The sequence below is a fragment of the Lissotriton helveticus genome, chromosome 1_1, assembly GCF_964261635.1.
Source record: "Lissotriton helveticus chromosome 1_1, aLisHel1.1, whole genome shotgun sequence".
NCBI classification, from domain to species: domain Eukaryota; kingdom Metazoa; phylum Chordata; class Amphibia; order Caudata; family Salamandridae; genus Lissotriton; species Lissotriton helveticus.
In genome coordinates, this window is record NC_136057.1 from 960,411,262 (window position 1) to 960,435,643 (window position 24,382).

At 44.8% G+C, this 24,382-nt stretch overlaps 1 protein-coding gene and 1 pseudogene across 1 annotated transcript in view; one reads left to right on the plus strand and one right to left on the minus strand.

The window, feature by feature from the left end:
- Window positions 1–24,382, plus strand: part of ITIH5 (inter-alpha-trypsin inhibitor heavy chain 5) — a 295,211-nt gene that overhangs the window by 267,287 nt on the left and 3,542 nt on the right. Inside the window, exons 12-13 of the mRNA XM_078677098.1 lie at window positions 18,019–18,135; window positions 19,193–19,570. Of these exons, the coding sequence (XP_078533224.1) occupies window positions 18,019–18,135; window positions 19,193–19,570 (495 nt within the window). The remainder of the gene's footprint in view (window positions 1–18,018; window positions 18,136–19,192; window positions 19,571–24,382) is intronic.
- Window positions 5,417–10,704, minus strand: LOC144770982 (putative tRNA(His) guanylyltransferase; annotated as a pseudogene).

The window sequence follows — 24,382 nt, forward strand, 5'->3', positions numbered from 1 at the left end:
GTGATGAGGAGAATTTTTTCAGAAGAATGCCTGCCTGCTGACGATGTTTAAGCACTGCGATGTCCAGTTGGCTTGACCATCCCAGATCTCTCTGGAGGGTAACCCCCAGGTAGGTGAATGCATCCACCCGCTCCAGCGGGGACCCATTCATATAAATCTTCCCTCTGAAAGGTCTGGCAGACCCCTGCATCTTGCGGGCAGTAAGAACCATAAATTTCGTTTTTTCAGTATTTATTTCTAGGCCCCTATCGAGGCAGAAATCTTCAAAACGCTTCAGCGCGTTCTGGAGCCCACTAGGTGTTTTGGAAATGATGAGGGTGTCGTCCGCAAACATGAGGATTGGTACCCGCTCACCAGACATCGCAGGGGCGTCGGTCGGGACCAGGGAGAGGTAATCCGCCACCCCGTTCACAAAGAGCGAGAACAAGGTCGGCGCCATAACGCAGCCTTGCCTCACTCCCCACTCCACCGGGAACGGCTCTGTAACCTCTCCCTGGCAACCCCACCGAACCCTAGCAAACGTACCCTCATGCAGACGGACGATCAAACTCAGCCATTCTGGGGCCATCCCCTGCTCCGCTAGGACTTTCCACAATGTGTGAAGTGGGACCAAGTCGAAAGCCGCCCTTAAATCTACAAAGACTGCGTACAGGGAGCCATTTCCCAAGACCACGGTACTCCAATATAAAATAATGTAGCGTAAAACCTGGTCTATGGTACTTGTTTTTGGGCGAAAACCAGCCTGGAGGTGACTTAATATATTATCATTATCCATCCAGTTCTGGATTTGGCCCAGAACCAGCCGCCCCATGATTTTTTGCATACAGTCAATCAAGCTAATTGGCCTGTAGTTACTTGCAAGTGACTTATCCCCTTTTTTGTAGACCGGCACTATTTCAGCCCCTTTCCAGGACTTAGGGACTTCCATCCCTTGGGCTATGGCGTTCGCCACATATAAAATATAGGTCCGCCATCGACCTCTATTATTTAGAAATAGATCTGCGGGGACACAATCCATGCCGGTAGCCCGTCCCTCTGTGACAAGGTTGAATGCCCTATCCACATCACCCACAGACAGCCTCCTTATAGAATGTATAATCAAATGCTCCCTCACTGTTCCCCGTCACCCGACTAGCGTATTGGGGCTTAAAAAAATCAACCCAGGCGTTTTGATCAACATTGTTTTGGGGGCTCTCACGATTCGCTCCTCTGTCCCATTTAAAAATTTCCCAAAAAAGTTTGGGGTTCTTTGCCCTACATGCCATTTTGAGATCCTGCCACTTGGCCTCTTCCCAGTCCCTTTTGGCTATGTGTTGCTTAAGCCTATAATTCGCACGGACCAACCTTATTGTGCCCATGTCTTTAGTTTTAATGGCTTGTCCCAACTCTCCCCTAGCTTGGCGGCAAGAGCCATTGTACCAGCTCTCCACTTCCTTTGTCAAAATTCTTCTTTTACCTGAGCTCGGTTTACAAAAATAGGTTTTAAGTTTGGCAAAAAAAACCTGTTGTGAGCTTCTAAGAGTAGATTGAAGGGGGACCGCTTCCGGGTAGCAAACTCCAGAGCCTCTAGTGCCCCTTCCAAATCTCCCTCAATTTTGACAATGATTTCCTGATGCTCAGCAACTTGACACCACTTAAGGTGGCGCTCGTCATTTGCCAAAACTAAAGCTGGAGGAGAGAGACCCCCATGAGCCTCAACCCCTTCCTGCAAACCCAGGTTAAACAATGCAGTCAAGGGATTTTGGTCACTTTCAATACGGGTCACCACCTCCATATCCTGAAGGGTAGACCACAAACCAAGGGGGACCAATAAATAGTCAATGTTGCTTGCCCTAACACCTTTGTCAAAAGTTTCCTTTCCCATTTTGTCTGACAATGTGCGCCCGTTGGCCGCCCTCAGCTGGTTTCCCAAACAGAGGCCCTTTAACTGGATTGCGGCCTCGGTCCACTTCCTTATGGGTTTAGTACCAAGCTGATGAATTCCCCACCTAGCGTCCTCATCCTCTGTTAAATGCGCATCATCCAACCCAAAGGGTTAAAAAGTGGTGTTAAAATCCCCACCGATCATTGTCAGGGTGTTAGTGGGGGTAGCCTGAACTAATATATCCAGCTCAGATACAACATCGGATTTCTTGCCACCTTGAAGGCCCTTAGCATAGACATCGTAGATATCAATTTCTAATTTAGCATGGAATCTGAACCTAACTCCAAGAATATCATTATTTACAACCGGGAGCAACTTTGTATAACATTTCAGGGACTGCCTAACCCATATTACTAATCCCCCATGGGACGCCCGGGCCTTTTTTAACAGCTGGAACAAAGTAATTCAAATAACCCACTCTAAACATTGGTTCCACCGCCCAAACCTCTTGAAACAAACAAATGTCAAAGCGGTCAATGAATACCCAGGGCTGCGATTTTAGCCACATTCCATGAGATCAGGGATGTCTGACATGAAGATCCTTCAGATGGTACAGCCAGTTCACCCCTTTGAGGGAGACCCCCTAAACCTTGATATACGTGATTCTGTCTTCTCAATAACCCATCTACCTTGGGCACCTCGATGTTACCATCGCAGGTGTTACACTGACCCACCTCATCCTTCCCTAATTTCCCTCTACTCTGGGTGGTCACTTGCCCAATCCGAATCACTGCCTCCTCCATTGAGCCTCCCTCTCTACTACACGGAATGGTACTTTGGGGTTCGCACTGTCAGTCGCAATCCCCCAGCCCCGACAGGGCCTGGAATCTATTGAATAACCTTATGTTCCCCAATGGGCAGTAGTTTGGTACAATCCCCTGTGAAAACATGTCCCTCTCAAAGGAGACTGGAATTGGAGGACCATAAAAATAGGCTAAAGGTAGCGCTTGTATCCCATCCGACTGATCATTTTGAGGCCAGTTGCAAATCAAATTAACACATCTCTGGTCTCTAAAGTTAATAATGATACAGTCTCCTGACACCGTCTTACATCTTTTGCCTATCCAGTTTACTCTCCTGACCCCCAAGATATCAGCTCGCATATATATTGGTAATGGGCGATACTTGTTGAGCCAGAAAATACACTTATGCTTGAGGTCTAATGGTGATTCTCTTTTCCCCTGGACAACTGATGGAACCCCTGCCAAGACTACCACAAAAGGAGCTGGTTGGGGAGGACGATCGATGTAAGGCAAGGGAACCTCGCTGCAAGCACTGGGTAAAGCAGTTAAGTTTTGCTGCCTGGCATCCCTCTTAGTGCCACCTCCCTGATTTCTCCCTTTGCTCAAAGATGTCCCTCCAACTCCAGGTTGATTGTGAACCAAGGGTGCAGTTAACGGGGCCAGAGTAGATTGAGGAACCCCACTAGCCTGTGCTGAATTTCCCACCCCTATCAGAGCAGAAGATTGTGAGTTAGCAGTGAGCGCCTTATCAGTTGACAAAATAGGCCTACTGCCCTGCCCTGTCCCGGGACCACTACTGGGACCAGTTGAACCAAGTGCTACAGGTGATTTTGCCCGACCATAATGGGCACTGTGCCTTGCTGCTGTCTGCTTCTGTGCTGCTGCCAGTGAAAGTTCAAGACACACCAATCTGTTTTCAATTGATTCCAAACGCTCATGTAGCGGGTGACATATCTTCTTAATAGTGCCCTCCAATTTTTTCCAAAAAGAAGGGCCCAAATCCCGATGCAGTTCCTCCCCTATAATGTCCTGGTGATTTCCATGTCTGTTTTTATCCACCAATCGAGGTTGTGTAGGGCTAATTGGTGGCCTTACTACTGGGTCATTGGTAGGAACAGAATTAACATCCGACTTAGCTTTCTTGCCCCCTACAGATGTTTGGGGCCCAGGGTGCTTCCTTTTTGCTTGTACCCCTCCTTTCTGCTGGGCCGGTCCTGCTTTTACTTGGCCAGCTGACCGAGTTTTAATATTAGGTGAAGGGGCTCTTCCCGTTTCTATTGCAGGAGCCCCCTCTCTTGAAGAAGAAATGTCACTTATATTCAAGATGGTTACTGCCTGAGTCGACAGGGTAAACGCCTCCACTCCAGATGGTGGAAGCGTACCCTGTGAATCAGTCAGTAAATGTAACGGAGATCTGGCTCCTGCCAGGAGGCCCAGGGAAGATCTTTTGTTAAAGTCTATTTCCAAGGATAACCTTTTCTCGGTAAGTTCTATATCCTTTGCAAGGGCAGATGATACCCTGATAAGGAAATTGTCTAAGGTACCCATTAATGACCCTCCCGATGGTTTACTGGTACTATGGCCTGAATCCGGAGAGGTAGACATCCCCGCTATTGACTGGATGGTACTTGATCAATTATAAATATATTTAATCACAGACGTTTTTTTCAGTGACACTGACCTTATTGTCCTAGAGCAGGCGTTAGAGGGGTTGCCCGTCCCGTCCTTTTCCGTTCTTTAACGGGCTTAAACGGGCCCACCCTTGGCCCAGGCTTCGCCCAGCGTCCCGCGAAGTGAACCTCAGCGCCGATTTAAAGCGCCTCCGGGCGCTGGCGCGAGGTCAGAGGTGCGCGCCGCCGCTGAGGCTTCCGGGAGTTGTGGTCCCAGGGCGGCAGCGCGATGCAAAAGAGGGATTGACTCTTGGCCGGTTTCACTTTACTTAGTGGGGATATCCGTACATGTTCTTTGTTTGTATTTTCCCTGGCTTGGATGTTCCCCCAGAACTAACTTCTCAGGGTCCCTCTTATGTTTATATGGCACTTTACTACTACTGACCAGCGCTAAAGTGCATGTGCTCTGTGTCTAAAATGTAATGGCATTTGGTTTGTTCATGATTGGCATATTTGATTTACTAGTAAGTCCCTAGTACAGTGCTCTACACGTGCCCAGGGCCTGTAACTCAAATGCTACTAGTGAGCCTGCAGCACTGACCAATCACATGAGTAGCCTTTCAAACCTGTCTCAGGCCTGCCACTATAGAGCAGTGGCTGCTGGTGACATTTGAAAGTGCTGAGTCATAAAAGTTGTGGATGTATGTTGTGTCACGAGCAAGCCCAATTGCCAAAAGTGGTGCTGGGGGGAAGCTCTCCCCCAAATAAAATGCTGAAAAGCATAGAAAATGATGCAATTTAAAGCTAATTTCAGTAAGCAAGAAGAGTTTTAAAGTAATTGTGAATGTGTAGCCTTGAAATAATTAAACACATTAAAAACTGTCTCACATCTTACTAGATCCCTGCTTTCACCAATGCCTTCCAGTTTGCTGCCTGCAATATTTAAAACAAGCATTGGCATAGCCAATAGGTCTCGCCTTTGGGACCTTATAAGTGTTTAGCCATGTAACACCTGATATTGTTGCACCAAGGATATTGTGCTAGATAACTAAACACTTATAAGGTTCCAAAGGTGAGGCTTATTGGCTATGCCAATGCTTGTTGTATAAGCAGTGTAAATCTGACGATAGAGTCTTTCACTACTGGCTCAGGTTAACTAGGGTGTTGCACACAAGTACAATCTCTTTAACGACACTCGCTCTCAAACGTACGTCCTCCAATACTGGCTGATCCATTTTTCTTTTTCCACAGCAGGAGAGTTCCTTGCCGGTACATTAGGGGCTCATTGTTTTAGTTAATATTGAATTCACTAAACAGAATCTCGTTCTTATCGGCAGCAACTGTACACTGGAAAGAGAAGAGACAAACATGAGATCTGTAGTGTGCCTCAAACTGTAAATAGGTGCTCAGTAAAAAACAAATGCAGAGTGTACTGTCTATTACGGTTACAATTATCTGTCTCGCCCTCTTCGTCACATCCTGGTTTCAGTAATTGTCTCAGGTGGATTACAATGCTACATTGTCTGCGGAATCCTCCAGGCACAACATTAAAGCTCTTTGCAGTGTCTTGGTGCCAGGTCTCCATTATCGATCAAATACCCAACAGAACAAATGAAGGCCAAGGACCCAGGCTGAATGCCGTCAGACTGTTCTGCCTCCTGTGTTCTAATGAAATAGAACAGCGCCATTGACTTGGGGGCGCGGGGCTCTTGAGTGGGAGACTGCCTCTGGGTGACAGCACAGGAGTGAAGATGGCGCATCAAGTCGCACTGCTGGGACTTGTTGCCAAGGATCCCTACTGCAATTAAGAGGACCCTGTTGAATAAATCGTACCAAAATGCAGACAGCATTGCTGCATTCTTTGTACAGAATCTTTCTGCGACTGACACCACTAAGCCCTGCACTTTACCATTGAGAATGCCAGGTCCGACCCCCCACCAATCAGAACGCAAGATCCTACTGCGTTGAGTGATGACATCTCGTAAGCACCATAGGTGGGAGAGACATTGGATCCCAGGCAGAGAATCATAGGGTTTAAGTCCCACAGAAGAAGAAGACTGCGATGACAGCAAGACATACACTGCTACGGTATCTGTATGCTGATGACATCTCGTCTACCTTCGCCCTGAAAAGATGCATGGCCAATGCAGAGTGTGAGCAGTCACTGGTGAATATCCCCCATAAAAGCACTAATTGTTATAGACTGCTGGCAATCTTTCCACAATTCAGTTCCTCACCCGCAACCTCTCCTGCGCTTGCGCTGGTGTCAGACCTCCTCCCTGTTCAAGCGACCACAAAGCAGTGTCATACAGGTTGTTAATGTGGCCTGAGGAAGGAATGCAAGTAACAGTTCAATGTCAGCTGAAAAAGACGTTATTCCTTCCGAGTGCTACCCACTTCAATTCCAACTTACACAGAATGCAAGATACCGTAATATATATCAAAAGCAAATAAAGTCAGTCATCCACAACCAATCTTTTTACTCCTCCATCCCCCGCCCCCAAAAATGTTGTAGTCTCTACCAATCTCCTACTATCTTACACCAGTGCGCGATCCCTCGCAGTGGTTAAGTTAAGTGAATTATAGATGAGCAACAATTTACAGAATGTACGCAGGAGATAGGGGCACAGCTGATAGGACGTGATCCTGCTCGACTACCGCACCACCTTCCGCTCTACAGCATCCATCGGGACTTTGCACCCTCTAAATCACAGGGCTGGCACGGACAATGAATACCCGTTTCATGGAGGCTCCTTTTGAGCATTAGCGGAGCCCTGAAGATGCCCTAGCCATGAGTCCGCGATCCTGCCGGAGCGCGGCTGCTGACCCAACATGGCGGCTGGGCTCTCCTGCTGATGTGCCTTCCAAGCAGGGCTACACTTTGAGAGACCGGAGACGATTTTGCAGAAGTGATTCCCTCCCGCTCGCCGGCTGGGGATACCAATATTACCCTCTGAGTGGTTCACCGACGGGCACCAGTGGCGCTGAGGAGATGCCGGCTGAAGGAGAGCGGTGATGCCCCGTAGCACAGCTCATCACTGCGATTGCACGTACCACCCCAAGGCGATCGCGATTACTGCCCTGCCCGCCACTTCATCGGAGCACTTGCTTTACAGAGACCACAGCGCTATTACCCAGGGGTGAGAAGACGTGCTCCTGCCCTGATATTCTGGGGACTGGTGCCTATTCCCGGCGTGGCGCTTACCTTCACACCACCAGCAAGATGCTCTGAGGGGGCTCTCTTGCGGCGGGGTTGGAGGGGAAGGCCTGCATATATGAGTTAGCCCGCAAACACGGAGATGCCTGACCCCAATGCCTGACTCTAAGATGGCGTCCCACTTCTTGGTGCTGTGATCCCCAGGCCATTTGAGACATCCTCATAAAGCTCTGCTGCACTCTCAGACCTAACGAGTGGCCCTACCTGGTGAGCCCCGGAAACGAGCACCCAGTCCTGCATCGTCTCTGGTCTTCCCCACGCCAACTCTACACGAGCAACTGAGCGGGAACTACGCGACCACCAAAGCGGGCGCCTTGATTGTGTGTGCACCCATATGCCTCCCAAAAAGCTGCAAGCTAACAAGGTCTCAAGCTTCTTTGGTACCCCTGGCACGGGGAAAGGGTTAGAAACCGCGCTCGCTCAGAAGGAGGGAACTATGGCACTGACCCGAGAAGATCTCCTGACCACACTTAGAGATTTTTAAAATGTGAATCTTGTGAGTTGCAGCCTACCTGTGCCCCAGATTTCAGTGAGCAGAGTCCAGGAAGTGTTTTTATTGCAGTTGTATGGAACCACGATTATCTGAGTTGGGGAAACGCACAGACAACAGACAGTGCCCTACACTAGATCATCAGGTGACACCAGTTCCACGCAGCATAATGGGGAAACCAAGGTTCTCACAGAACGCAACGGGACCAGAAACCACACTGGAAAACCTACCAAATACTCACGCCTCCTCAAGACACCAGTGACCCCTTCGGACCCATAGTGGTCCTCTACCACGTTGTGCTACTACTATTGGTCATCGACCAGTCCTCAAGCATAAATAAATATCCCCTATCCGGCTCACCCATCAAGATATTGAATCTGCGAGCTTGCCGCCGACCATTGAGACCTAGCAGTTTGACCGATGCCCAGTGGAGCTACCTTGATAGCTATAGAGGAGATGGGCTGTGGACTTCCCCCTCGGCCGTCACATACCCAGCCGGACTTTGGACAGACTTTCCTTCGTCTCTCCGCTGTATCTCCCTCCTCCCCGCTCTACTCTTCTCCACTTTCCTGCTACTGACCTCTGCCCTCTCCTGTCCTGGCCCTTAGTCCCCACCCTGCTTATTTGTGAATTTTCCCTCGTCATTTGAGACCTAGCTATTTTGTCTGATGCCCGATGGAGCTACCTGGCTTAGCTATAGGGGAGACAGGTCGGGGATTCCCTCCTTGGACGTCACCTACCCTGACGGTCTTTAGCCAGACTTCCTTACATCTCTCCTGTCGTCTCTTCCCGCATCCTCCCTCTATTATGTCTCTCCTTCTCTCCTCTCTCAATGTATTGAGACTGAACTATTTTGCCTGATGCCCGATGGAGCTACCTGGTTTAGCTATAGGGGAGATGGGCCATGGACTCCCTCCTTGGTCGTAACCTACCCAGTCGGCCTTTAGATAGACTTCATTTTGTCTCTCCTTGTGTCTCTTCCCCTATCCTCCCTTCCTCACCTTCCCTGCCCCCTCCCCTCTACGCTCCATTTATTTTGCCCTCCATGTTCTTTAAATGTTTTCCCATTGAGACCTAGCTATTTGGCCAACGCCCGGTGGAGCTACCTGATAGCTATAGAGGAGATGGGTTTTGGGACTTCCCCCTCGACCGTCACCTACCCAGCCGGACTTTGGGCAGACTTTCCTCCGTATTTCTGCCGTATCTCCCTCCTACCCCTTTACCCTTACCCCCTCCCCCTCTACACTTCACTTATCTCGTATTCTATGCTCTTGTAATTGTTTGTCTAGCAACTGATGTAAATGGGAACTGATTTAATCTTGTAATTTTGTGGAACCTCATGTAAAGCGCTCTGATACCTCCGGGTCTAGCCAGCGCTACATAAAACTCTTAAAATAACTAAATAAATAAATAAAATAAAATAACCACCATTTACTGGTCAGTGTGACCTTACTACACTTCCCAATAGTCTCCTTGTCAAAGTCAACTCGCAGCTGCTGACAGTAGCCCTGCTGGCGTTCCCACGGTTCACACGTGGCTTACAGTCTGCTTGTCTCCAGCTGAGGTAGTCTTTCAGGTTTTGGTCGCTCGGATATAGCACAGCTCTGCCATCAAATCTCGGTGGGTAGAGGAGGGGCTGCTCCGGAAAGTAATCTTTCCAGTAGAAGACAAAACTTGATGCAAACTTGGAGGCCACGTGAGTCATAAATTTACTGATGGGTAGAGAGGAACACAAATAGAAAATAGATGATTACAAGTGGGGAAGTGGAGGAGATATAGCATTAGAAAGCAGCATCACAGAAATACACTATTTAAATAGTACACTAAGTATCAGAGCGGCAGGGCAAAGGAGAGCATTATAAACCTTCACTTCTATTTTTCCATTTCAAGCACTGGACACATCAGAAGAATTTCCATAAAACTGTGAGAAAGAAAAAAGAAGTCTGGAAGGAGCTAGGGATGGGAGAGAGAACACATACCAACAATTTGAGCAAATCGTACTACCGCTTTTCAGACTTGGTCTTACTTAAAGACTCTAAACTGTGGAGACAAAAATTAGCCCAAACATACTATCTATGAGATCAGACCTATGTCTCTGAACGAGGAAATAATTGTGTGCAGTCAGTTAAAATGCCTTTGTGGCTACATGGGTTTCCCATTATTAGTTATTTCAAAACTGCAACAGAGAAATATAAGCAAGCTGGGTTAAACAAAATCAACGCAATGACTTTTGACTCAAAATTAGAGCATGAGTCTACCATCAGACTTATTTACTGCAGGTTTCATGTCACTTTTTTCTGTAACAGGTGAGAAAACCACATCTAGTTGCATACATAATTTACTATTCCATCTCGAGTTTCTGCATGCTAGGGGGAAGAGGGTGCGGGCACTTCTAGGTCACTGGGCACGCACGCTCACAAAGTAAGGACAATGTTTTTCAAAAGGTACGGAAAATTGGCAACATATCAGTTTTCTTCCTTCTTTCTGTAGTTCCACCTTACTCACCTGGCCCGCCTCTTGAACGAATTTGATTTCTTGTGGAAGACGAAGCTATATTCGTCACTCTGGCCATAAGCAAGCAAAATGTCCTCCAGCTCCTGCATTACATTCTGTGCACAGAGGTTCATCAAGTGCAGGGCCCGTGCATCATTGGGCTTTGAGAAGTTGCGTTGCTCAGAAAACCTGCACAGAACACTAATATTAGGTTTACGAACAGGCATGGTTGTATTGTGAAAACTAATAACGGTCATTGAAAACCAAAAGATTTAGAAACCAGCACTCAACAGCCCCCAAAAAGCAGGTCAATGCCCACCCACTCTACATTACATCCTCAGCAATGGATGTATGACGTTACAACGCATACTTTTACCACGCATACCTTTACAACGCGGTTTTTACCACGCATACCTTTATAACGCTTAGCGCTTAGAGGTGCTGGATAGTGGTAAGTATAATTTTCTATTCCAACTCCAGTCCCCGTGGACACTAGGGAAGGTGTTGGATAGAAAATTAAACTTATTCCCTATCCTAGAGCGCCCCCCAGCGCAATGCGTTGTAATGGTTTGCGTTGTAATGCCAGCGTTGTAATGAGTATTGCGTGGGATAAAAATGCATTGTAAAGGTTGTATACCTCAGCAATTCAGATATGCTCAGAGCTTTCTCCTCTAATAACAGCACATACTCACATTCAGTAGCATATTCAGCCCTGCAGCCTGCCTCATTAGCAAAACAAGTAAAAGATGTCGAGAAAAGAGTTGCAAAAAGCAGAGTAGGTCTAAGGCATGCAACGGAGAATCACTAAAATGAAGCCATCCCTTCATTCACATAAAAAAGGATTAGAAGGACCCCATTAGAAACTTTCCATTTCCGACGTTAACTCTCAAGGCATGCGGTATGTGTCCTTAGCCAACTGTGCCAAAATATGCAAAGTTAGAAAACAATGACACAGCCAACTTTACATAACATTGTTAAACGTCTGCAACAGGATTTTCTGTTTACTGAGCACCATCTTATGGCTAATATGTTCACATTTTTTACAATGAAGCAGAAGACAAACCAAATGTAACTTAACTTGGTAGGATATTTAACAGGCTCGCACGCCTCACTTAAAAGTGGGAGGGTTGAGGGGCGTGCAGCCAAGAGCACACAAAGCGTTTTCCTTGTGGGAGCGAGCCAGGGGCACCATGTGTTTGCAAGTCAATTACAAACATATGGTGTGAAGCTCGCCCCCACAAGGGAATCGCCAAACGTGCATGCGTTGCCATTGAAGGCAATGCAACACGTGCTCGTTTTTGCGACAAAAACCGTAGCGATTGCTACAGGTCTTTTTCCTATGCAGTGCATGCGCGCTGCCTAGGCAAGACCTAAACAGCAGGGTTGAAAATAATCATCCCATTGGAGGTCAGCCTTGGTTTAGCAATGCATCGGATTCTCCTAATGATGCAAGGTAAAAGAACTAGCTCAGAAATGTAATTGACGTTCCCTGTAAACAAAGCAATCCCCAACATTTTAAAGGGGTCTATCTTGGATCAGAAGAACCCCCCCTCGGCCCTTTACAGCTCATTAGCTCTGCTTAAATGAAGTGCTTGTTTTCTTTGTAGCGTGATGCTTTCAGAGCTTCAAGTGAACGCGGGCCATGCTAGAGAGATTTAATTTACACTCATACGATGATACCATCATAGTTTGTAGTTTATTATTGTTGCTGGCACAGTGCATTAGGTGCTTTAATCCTTATCTGCAGTGCTGCTGCTCTCATGCTTACTGGGAGCAGCGGACTCCCATTACACCAGAGATGACCAGCTTGCAGGACATTTGTATGTATTTCTGTAGCTTTAAACCTCGCTCATGATCACAACAAAATGCACAAGTAACAACTCCACATAACACTTTGATGAGAACCGATCTCGGCGCTGGAGGGAGAGAGTACCCCTATAGATTAGATCCATGGCCAAGGCCTCTTGTCCACCATCGATCCATTCTGCCATGAAGTTACCCTTCAGACAGCAGTACGTGGAGAGATGGCACGGGGAGTCCTAAGTGCACCATGAAGGGGAAAGTATTTTGTAGTGCAAGTTACACTCTGTATTCTTTCCATTTTACGGGAATCGAGTACCATTAATCAAACTATCCTGCAGATCTGCGTGGATTCCATGCTCTTTGGAATCGCAACTCCTGCGCAGTGTGTTGTTACAAACTAACACCAGCATGAGAAGAAGGACAGTACTTACTCACTGTACAACATAGAGTGACTAGTGGGGAGATGTGATTGAGTCACTCTTATGAAGGCCACCACCTCGCCCAGGCCCTCGCCTCTTGTGCTATACCAGTGGCAGCTGCCAGAGAATGGGGTGGAGGGGGTTGGAGGGTTAAAGAAAAATTATTTTAAAAAACACTTACCTTTTCATAGCGGCCGCTGTCTCTTTTAGAAAGTGTATATTTTTATTCTTTAACCATTCTGTGCCTCTGCCTGTCCCTAAAATACATGACTGTGGCAAGGTGACAGCTTGGCTTTGCGACTTCACTCTACACAGTCACACACACAAATGGAGCTGATGTGTGCCCTGCATATCCTAATCGGCCATCACCAGGCTGATGAGTCTTCCTGAGCTAGAGTGGTAGGTTGGAGCTGACACTTGTGCCTGAATAGAGCTGTTCCTGTCCCCACACAAAGAGCTGCATAACCCCTGCAGTGTATCTGGAGCCAGGGCCAAGAAGGTTAGGGTCTTGTGCACTACAAAGACTTTTCTTTGAAATCTTCCTACTTCAAAGGCTAAAATGGGTATACGTACTGGACCTCTGACACCATATACTCAGAACACTTCTGGGCTGAGGACATTCTGCAAGGAGGAAGAGCTGTTGTGCTGTCAGGAAGGGCTGCCACTTTGCTACTTGCTTCGCTGTGTTGGCCTGCTGCTTCTTGCTTTGTAGTGAGAGGACTCGACTTTGCTCTCTATAACCTGCTTTCTAAGGTTCTCCAAGGGCTTGACTGACCTTGTCTCCTGTTGCTGTAGTCTCAGGGACATCAAAAACGTCATCTGCATCTTGCTACAAGCACCTGGGCTCCCTTGCTGTGATTCCTGCCCTGCCAAATGGTGCCAAATCCAGTTCTGGTCCCTTAAAGGTGAATTTGGTGCTGCAACCAAGAAACCAACACATCGACTCCAAAGCGTCAGTTCAGAACACTATCATTCCTACGAAACCAGCGCATTGCTGCAGCCCGCACCGAAGCCATGCACACCACTCAGCGAGTGTGTGACGCAATGGCCTTGACTTTCAATGCAGCCCCAACTTTGCTGGATTGCCTACAAAGCACTGCCACTGCGTAAGAGGTTGAGCATCGCCTCATCGAAGTCTGTGATGCACTGCTTCGACTCCAACGCAGCCCCACCCCAGCGTGGCTTTTTACTAGCGCATCTTCTTAAGCCCAGTGGTTTGACTTCGATGCCATAGAATCGAGGCATGGCACTGTGACAGCGAAGCATCCTCTACACTGCGTCGCCTGAAAGAACCAAGGTCTCACACCAGCAAACGACACATCACCTCTGCTGTGCAACACATCGTGCATGGGAGGTAAAGCTTCAATGACCTTGCACCACCTTAAGGAACTAATGCATCACCTGAAACTGTGTGTGTGTGTGCACAAATACTTTACACATTGCCTCTTTAGTATAGCCTAACTACTCTGTGCCCAGCTACCAAAGGGTGAGCACTGGTAAATTGTTAGTGTGCACTACACTTACGCTGACTAGAGTGTGGGTCCCTACTAGGACAGGATGCATGCCTCTGCCAACTAGAGACCCCATTTCAGACAGTCTCTAAACACACGAGCTTCACCTACATACATTTCTAACTCATCTACTCGCTTTTTGCGCTTGTCTAGGAATACATATTTTAACCAACTGTTACTTCAGTTAGCCTCAATTCTAGAACGTTTTAAAGCAAAACTAGACTTATGTACTTAAATATTTTGTAAGTTTAATTTCTTTGGATGAACTTGAATCAAATACAGAGACATCTCTCAACTCATCATGCATTACTTTTCATAGTAGTTTATTTCTTACAAAAAAATCTGCTCAGCATCATTTTTACTTTATGACTCCCCCTCCCTCGCCTCCTCCCCAATGATTTTGAGGCTTTGGCTGACTCTTTTTGCAGACAGAAAAAGCTAAGTTTGCAGCTCCAAAATGTGAAATTTGCAGAATGTTTTGCTGTAGACAGAAAATGTACCTATCACAAAAATACTGCACTGTGCAATGTCACTACTGGAGACTGGGTTACGTCACAATCTGTAACCTGACAAAGTTACCAGCAGTAGCGCTCCTGAAACTGGAAGGTGTCTGGTGCCACAGAGTGCAGATTGCAACATCAAATGCCTGGTCTCTCTGGCATCAAACATTCTGTGTTTCCTGGGGTGCACAGGACAGCAGTGTTGTTTGTTTTTGGGGGTGGGGCATACGAGCAAGAGATGGGACGGAAATCTCTGAGGTATGGTGAAAGGGCCAGATGAATCATGGGTACAGTAAACCAGGGGGCGAAATGGGCGTCACAGAGCAACAGGGGATGTGGGGGGACAGAGAAGACCTGAGAGGAGGTGAAGGGTGACAAAAGATAGTGGGCAGCAGAGGGATGGGAGAAAGGGTGGTAGTCAAGTTACAAAGTGTAGTGGAGAGTGGAAGCAGGAGTGAGGTCCAAGGACCTGTAGAGTATGCCAGAGGCATTGTAAAATGTGCGAGGTGAGCCACATGGTAACAACACAGAAGGGGGCTCTGTGCTTTTGCAAGGCAGGCTACAGTGGAAGGTAACACCTTCAGGTCTGTAGCTCACCTTACTTTTATTGGCCCAGCAGCAGCACAAGGCCAATAGAGAGAGGGTCAGCCTCTTTTTTTACAACTCCACTTTTAGCAGGCACTTTTGCAAAAATCCCTGTATTTTTACAAAGGGTGTCCATTTCAAGATGTTTTTTCAAATCGCACAATGTTCAGGAGAATTTTACTTTCCACATTCTGTGACCTCGGGTCATATTTAGAGTTTGGTGGAACAGGAGCACCACCTTAGGTCGGCGGTGGTCCCACCCCTCCACACATTTGCTTCTCCAACTCTTTTTCTAGTCTGGAGAAGCACTAGGGGGCATATTATCAAGAACGGCGTTAAAATTATCGCTAGTTTAGCGGCAGAAAATTGCCACTAAAGCGGTGATAATGGTCTTGACAATATGCCCTGGAGAACTCCAATAGAAGCCCAGGTTCACACCAGAACATGGGCTCCTATTGGAATTCTCAAGGGCATATTATCAAGCCCATTATCGCAGATTTAGCGGCAGTTTTGTGCCGCTAAACCAGAGATAATTTTTTACGCTGTTCTTGATAATATGCCCCCAGGTTCACAACAGGAGAGCCTTTGCTGGCTTTCCCAGTGTAAACGTTTGATTTCGCTGTCCATCCACCAAGGGGCCACCAAGTGCCAGTGATGGTCGTTCCGCCCTATTGAAGGTGGAGCAACCATCATTGATTGTCCCCTATCTTGACCAATTTGCGATGCATAGAGGATGTGGTCGAGGGAGAATACAAAATAGCTCCTACGCACATGGAGAAAACTTCCTGTCCATTAGGGTCATATGTTTTTTGTTCAAAGAAAACAAACTCCCAAATATATGCAGAGTGTGTTCTCTAAACACGGCCCCTGCACGACAAATCTTTAGTGCTGTTAATAGAGCCACAGCAGCTGCTCCCGGCACAGCACTGATGCCCCCACTAGGTAGGCAGAATATTTAAGTAGGATAAACAGCCCTCTACCAGGGAACAGATTGTCCATCAGGATCTAAATGACCTCTCATGTACTTTATATACATTATATCCACAACATTTTCCATCTGCACAACAAAAATGCCTGAATGTTTCCTTAATGAGCCTTCAAGAAAAATAAATTGCATATTGTGCATTAAGCCACCTCTATGTGCCTATAAACCTCTAAGATTTTAATCAGAGAAGTCACTGTTCCAATGCACACTGCTTAAGGTTTGTTACTTTTGTCCCACAGAGGGTGAGGGACCCTAAATTGCTCCACAATTCATATGCTGCAATAGCCTGGCTATCAGTGGTCACTGCATTTGTTGGCGCTCACTGATATAACATCGGCGGTCTGTCACATTCTATACAATATCAAGATGGAAAATAGATCTTCCCATTAATTTTCTACATAGTGTGCACTGGAGAGATTTATTACTGTTCATATGATGGCATCTTGTGGGATCACTCAGGGATTAATTACCAGAAAGGCTATTTGTGATAGAAACAAATACATTAATGAGCAAAATCAGAATATGGACTAAGTCAATAATGGCCAGCAATATAGCACAAATTTGGGCAGCATTCCCAATAGAGACCAAAAATATCTGGCTCACCCTCAAATCTAAAGGCCTTTTATGATGAATGTTGCCATACAAAATGATAGACACTGCAAAATCATCACTGTGTGAGAAACATTATCACATTTCAACAAATCACTTTACGTTATTCTAAAATGTCTTATATCCATACCGTCTTAGCACTAAGCACCACATGAATTTTGATTCATGCACCTTCTGACCTAATGTCATCTGAAGGTGTTAAAACAAACTAGTTGCAATAGAAAACAATTGTGAATGAGGGCAACACAGTATGCCAACAGGAAGAGCCTTGGAAAGTAGCAAAAAAAAGTCCTTGAGTGAATTGATTGAGAACTTTATATCATACAAAATAAACAGTGCACGTCTTGCTGCACATGGTTTTTAAATTATAAACATAAACAAACACAACTATCATCATGATATAGCAGCCATTTTATAAAGGTGAAGTGGATGCCTAACTGAGGTCTAGTTCAGCCCAAGCAAGAAAAACGTGTTAAAACAAATCAGAACAAGTTTGTTTCAAGCACAATAGCTTCATTTAAAAATACATATGTGAATTCAAAGGTGGAGCCAATAATATTAATGCACATTCAGATGTGGAATAACTTCCACACATTGAGCACTTTAGGATATATATTCACCAAAATCCAGACAATCCTTGTATGTTGCATTAAAATTAAGGAATATGAACATTTATAAACCGCCCTATTCCTCTCCTTGAGTTATTCAGTTTGTGTGGGCCGAAACTATTTCTGTATGCGCTGAGTTTGTAACACTTTTCACAAATATGGGGGCAAAAGCTGTAAATTAGAGGACAGTTCAAAAACATGTTCCAAGTTACTTTGTCTTGCCAATGCCACATTCGACATTATTTCTTGGTGTGATATAGTTAAAAAGATATGTAGATTTATTAGATGACTAGGTGATTTCTGCAGCTTTAGACTTTTTAGGACAAATAGTTTTGATTTCCTAAAGAGCAGCAGATGATGGATAGTTTGTCAGGTGTGTATTTTGGTGACGGTAGAGTCAAAAAGGTCCATGGTCTTCTTAAGGCATTGAAAAAATAATAAGATTTTGATCACAAGTTGTTGCTGTTGGGTCTGTTCTGACACGTACACTTTTTGTCCTTATTCCTTCCTTGTTTTACTAGCTGATGGAGATCCTCACTTTGTCGTTGATTTCCCATTGAGCAAGATCGCGGTGTGCTTTAACATAGATGGGGAACCTGGAGACATTCTCAGACTCGTATCTGATTACAAGGACTCTGGTAAGTGTTCTGATAAACTCAGGATACTGATCGTGACGCCATATTTTCTGCAGAATGCAAGATGTGAAAGACAAACTTCTGTTGAGAGGGTAAGGATCCTTACTGACTCCACACATTTCCACCAAAACTAAAACAGTGCATCTTTTAAGTTAGCGAGCCATCCTTTCTTGCTTGTATTCCACCTTTATAGTTGTATTCCACCCTCAAGCTATGCATCTGATCCTATATTTCTCCCTCCCAGTGTCTCTATCCTTTCCCAATATGATGAAATCAATCTATGCTTCACTTTGTCTATCTTAACTCGTCATATGTGCTCATTGACCAAGCACTCTTCCATTATTGGTCACCGTATTCACTCATTCACATCCATGTTTTCATCCTACCACCTCTCCCTCACTGCTTTGATTATGCTTACAAAAAGCCTTTCTCTCCAGCCAGTCTTCTATCTCTTCGTCCAGTCTATATCTTCAAGCATACTACATCATGGAAGACAGAGGACTGATGGATATCAGGCATTTGAGATGATGGTTTTACTCCCTGGGGTCATAAGCCCAGTGGCAAATCATTGCAGTTTCTGGTTTTCACAATTGGCTGTTCTGTTCTGTTCTTACCGTTTCAGTGTGGAGATGTAAAACAGGGTAGTAAAACAGGGTAGTAAAGACTTACCTGTTCTTGTTTCCTCCCGGGGTATCACATCTCTTAAACCATTAGGCTCTCATTGGTCCCTGTGGAGAGGATATTGGGGTGGTGAAAGTAGCAGGATAAATGTTTTAGTTAAGGCTTTCCAACTTTACCACAAAGAGCTAATTTAGGCATGCAACTTAATGCATCTGGTCCTCGGTTCAACTCAATGCAAATATTTAAAGTGATTAGAATCTGGCTTAAAATCAGTCTTAGTTGACGTACAAAATATTTACATTTATAATTGGTTACTTAATTGATCATCGTGGTAGCGATATCAGGGCCTGTTAGTGGTGAAGTTAGTCGAATAGTGTCCAGACTGTCATCGCCTTTAACTAACTCATTTTGTTTACATTTTCTGTCTTTTGATTCCTAGGCGTAACTGTGAATGGGAAGTTAATAGGAGCCCCGGCACCTCCAAATGGCCATAAAAAACATCGGACGTATTTCAGCAGCATCACAATCATCATCAACAAGCCCTTCCGATCATATGTTGAGATTACTCCTGCCAAGGTTATCCTGGACAGCAAAGACAGGCTAATCCTTTCCTGTCAGAAAAGTGCGACAGTGGAGAGTGAGGGTTTGCGTGTGTCTGTTTCGGCTAATTCTAATGTCACAATAACGATCCAGGGCACCATAAGCTTTGTCATCCTTGTTCATCAATACAAAAACCCGGCTCCATTCCAGAAGAACCATCTTGGATTCTACATCTCTAACTCCAAAGGGCTGTCTCCAAAGTCACATGGGCTTCTCGGTAGGTCCTTTATGTCTGCATGAAAAAAGAGATATTTAGTACTTCACTTTGAGCCAGGAAGAGATTGAGCCTCTCATTAGGACAGACATGCAATCCCTTGTGGGAACTGTGCACTGAATATGTAGTGATATCATCAAGTGTGGTATAAATTTGCTGTTCAATTTAAGCATCATTTTGGTTTCACACCGTGCATTCAAACATAACACACTAATTGTGCATGTTTTTACAAGGTGAACAAAATCTGAAAATGCAGGCATTATCTTCACCATATGTGCCATGTCTTACCTAGCAAAAAGCATGTGGGAAAACATGTGGGGTATACTATAATCACTAAAGCTCCTATCCTAATTCGAGCTCAAATGGAAGTTTGTGCCCAAATCTGGATTTGCATGCTTGTTGTATTGAAGGGTCACATGTACGACGGAATCCTTTTGTGAGTCCCTAATTGAGATATTGTGCGACTCGCAATTAGGTACTAACAAAATTTGAGGCACAAATGTGTCTCAGACACATTTAGCGATTCCTGATGGGGTCGCAATTGACCTACCTCATCAATATTCATGAAGTTGGTCGTAATTTGCCACCCATTTGGAATTGCATAAAACACAGGGATGGTGACATTTTAGGAACAGCGGACCACCATGTCTGTGTTTGCTTTTAAATAAAGCAACTATTGTTTTTTGAAATGCAGCGCGTTTTCCTTAAATAAAGGATAACTGGATACGTTTCAAAAAGAAAAAGAAAACTTTTCAGTTTCAATTTTTTAAGAGTAGGCAGTGGTCCCTGGGACCGCTGCTTGCTCTTAAAAACAATTTTTGCACCCATTCACAAATGGGAAATGTTAAATTTATGACAGACTATAACTTTTACTCCTGCCAGCAACTCAATAAACAATTCCTAGTGCTCGTAAATAGTTTTATGGGTGTGGATTTCTCAGCCATAAGTAGAGAAATAAAATTCCTGTAAATCTGCTTGAAAGGATGGGAAATGGGGTTATTCCATTGGAAAAATGTTTTCCTTGCAGAACAAAAGTCTGCATTTTCACAGTGGGCTCTATAGTTTTGTGCGGAATAGAAGCCCCTAGAAAGGTTTCCATGATATTCCAGGGAATACACTTGAAACGCTGCACCTTATCCAGCTAGCCAGGCGTGTTATTTGGAACCTTGTGAATACCAAAAAGTACCACATATGCACTTGAATGTAAAAACGTATATCTAGAGATGAAGGTTTACTACTTTATTCATGAAAAGGGTCCCTCATGTTTTGAAAAATATATTTAAAGAAAAGACTATTGTATTTACTTGTGCAAATAGTTTTTTATTTTTCCTCGGTTGCAGTAGCGGCTGTCTCGGAATGGGGCGGTAGGATGGGGAGAATGGATTAAAAAAAATAAAAAATAAACTTACCTTCACCTTTGCCGCCGTGCCGCCACACGCCTCTCGTCCGTACTCTTCATCTGCTGGTAGCACCAGAAGAACCCAACCCCCCCGTACTGTCTCAACCAATCACGACACTGCTTGGCGGCTCAAGCAGTGCCTGAGAGCCTGGGCATGTTCTCCATTGGGGCTGTGCAACACAGCCCGGAGTAGAAGATGCTAAGTGTGCATGACGGTTTCGCCAGCCCAAGAGGGCCGGCCAAACCGTCATGTGCACTTAGACGAGTGCAAACCACTCCTCACTCTGCTCTGGCGTCACAGTACCCAGGCCCGCTCCAGCCTGGCTCTGAGTCTCATATAGGAAACAAAAAGGATAATAACATCCTGTTATTATCATTATATTTTTATTTTTCGCACGCTTAAATAGCAGGGGGGGGCGACGCTCCTCTGCCTTAGTGGAGGAGTCCTCACTGCTCGGGTGTCTGCTTTTTCTGAATTATGTCTTGTTTGTGAATGTCTATATGTTCAGTGATTTGCTGACAACAAAAGACATTGTAACTCTCATCCTGGTGCTTTATTGTAGAACTCGCTGATGGCTTTAAAGGCCCATAATGTATGACTTTCATTAGATTGTGCCCTTTCTCTCGATGTCAGATAAATATTTGCATGAAACTGAAAAAAATAATTAAGGGACGTAAAGAAAGAAACACAAAATAAGAAGGATAAATAATACACAGATCAACAGTCAGAGATAACACAGCCCACAAACATATTTCCCACTACTCTCCAATCCAAATGCAAAGTCAAAAACAACAAACACTTAGGCCTTTGCACAGTACTGCCAGGGTGCAGATTCCGCAACTGTAATTATCGGTACCATGCAGTAACCTTCCACAATTATTGTACTACACTTACCGTCGGAATCAAAACCTCACTCAGAATGTTTAGGAAATCTTTTAATATGGCCGTTAAGTGCACACATTTGTTTATACAATAAAGTAGCAACTTTCATGAGTCTAGATACAGCACTAAGGGGCAGATGTATCAATATACCTATTTGCGATTCTCAAATAGCGATTTTTTTGAGAATCGCTATTTGAGAATTGCAAAATGGTATGTATATAAAAAAATCGCAATTTTTTTGCGATTTCTCAAAATTCCTTAATCGCATTTAAGGAATAATTTTCCATTCATTTCTATGGGCCAGGAGGCTCATAGGAATGAACGTGAAGTTATTCTCAATTTGAGAATCGCAAATTGAGAATAATTTCAAGGGTGCAAGGGTGTCATAAGGACACCCTGATGCACCCCTGAAATTTACATATGTGCGCATATGGCGCACATACATGCCCTAAGGGCATGTATGAGCGCCACGTGGCACCTTCACAAATGCCAAAAAGTGCATTTGTGAAAGAAATCGCAAATTAACACCAACTTGAAGTTGGAGGTAATTTGCGATTTCTTAAGGTGAATTCGCAAAACATAAATATTTCTTACATAGCATTTAAGAAATCACTTTTTGCGATTCCTTAAATGCTTGCGCAAAGTTAAGGAATCGCACATTTTGCGATTCATTAATTTTGCTATACCATTTCCTTCATACATCCCGTTTTCCTGATTTTTAGTCGCAAACGCTGCTTTTTTGCGAATCGCAGCGTTTGCGACTAAAAATCCAGTTGATACATCTGCCCTTATAATTCTTTTCATATGAGATGGATCAAACAAAGGCCTGAATTTGGTTTACGATCAGCTTCACCTATGTAATAGTAATTGAAAATGTACATTGCACAGGAGTAAAGTTTGGATATGGATAAATAGATCACGTATCAGGGTGATTTTCCAGAAGTAGAGCCACCCACTAAATCATCGAGTAATCTCTGTTAGGTTTTGGCAAACTTTATCCAAAACCTCACCATTTAGCCAGTTTCTGATTTGTCACCAAAGCTGTTTGTTTATTTCATATTACTTGAAACATGGCAATTTGCTGTAGGGTAAATTGTTTTTCATTTTTATATTTTAATCGAAAACTAACTTTTCTTCCATCTTTTTGGCACAATATGGCTAATACAAACCCTTAGTGTATTGAGTATGTCTAGGATTATCCAGAAAGTGGGTGTACTTAATGAGACTGAATAATGTTTCAAGATATGATTGTGATGAACCAGCCTACTGATAGTTACATTGGTTCCCTGGTTTCCACAAGAGTAAACTACTGTAAAGCAGTTCCCTTGCCCGCTCTCATGGTGCACTCCATACAAATGTTCATCATAGGGTAGACTTGTTGAGGAGCTGGGTGTTGGTATCTAGTTGTAATACACATAATCTGTTGCTAGCGACAATTAATGCATATATGTAAAGTATAGCAAGGTGATATGATCCCAAGGAATATACTACACCGCAGACAGATTTACAGTGGCACAGGTAAGTGACAATACATAGAGACAATATTAGACAGACATCAACTGTATGGAAGAAAGGTGCCATTGAAAAATGGGCCTGAACCCCGGAACAACATCAGTAAAAGTCACAAGTTAATATCAAAACAGCTGAACTGTACCAGGGGATGTACCTCGATCTCATTTGGAAGACCCCCAACTGACAAGAGACTTCATTCCTTGTAATCCCCTACCAAATGCATCTCTCAATCTAGAGTGAAAAACGATTAAACAACCTTAGAGTATATCCGGGTAAATGCAGACAGGATCGGGTGGCAGACCTATCAGTGGCCTCACAACTGAATAGGTGCTTGAAGGCATGTGTCACACGGTTGGTGGAGAAAGGCCTACCCATTCAACGACAGATCTGTTGATGTTGCAGCTGCCTGAGAGAAACCCATGCCTAAGAGGAAAAATCCAACAGGATGGTCCATTGCTCTGAAGTGCCAATTGGAGAACAGTTGGAGTCCTGTAGGGGGACATATATTCACAGATCTTCTTATGGCGACTGTTAGGCACACCTACACAATTCCTCAGGATGAAAGACATTTCTCACTAGTTTATATCACACCACCTGTAATGTCAGTGTGATGTCACCCATACCATTTATCCCAGTGACCAAGCGGAGGTCTAGAACTGGTCCTTTCACCCTACCCATTTCAGATTGGTCATCTTATGAAACAAGGTCTATCCAGGGCCTGCACCAGCATCAAGTACACCTTGAGCCATTATACTGAATGGATCTGAAACCCTGCCCAGGTACCTACCCTAGTTGTTTGTGAAGGCCCCCCTTCCTCCAGTGCCAATAAGAGTGCCACAGAGCTTTTTTCACTCTTCTCTTCATGTCCTTGTCTGGGAAGGCACCTACTGAAATCAAATGTGATATGCCGTCAATGCTCCGATCCACTGGTGGCAGGATCGGAGCATTGCGTACATTTAAATAATCATAGCTTTCTTGACCTAAGATGTTGCTGTCAGAGTGGCATTATGTGTCCCAGCGG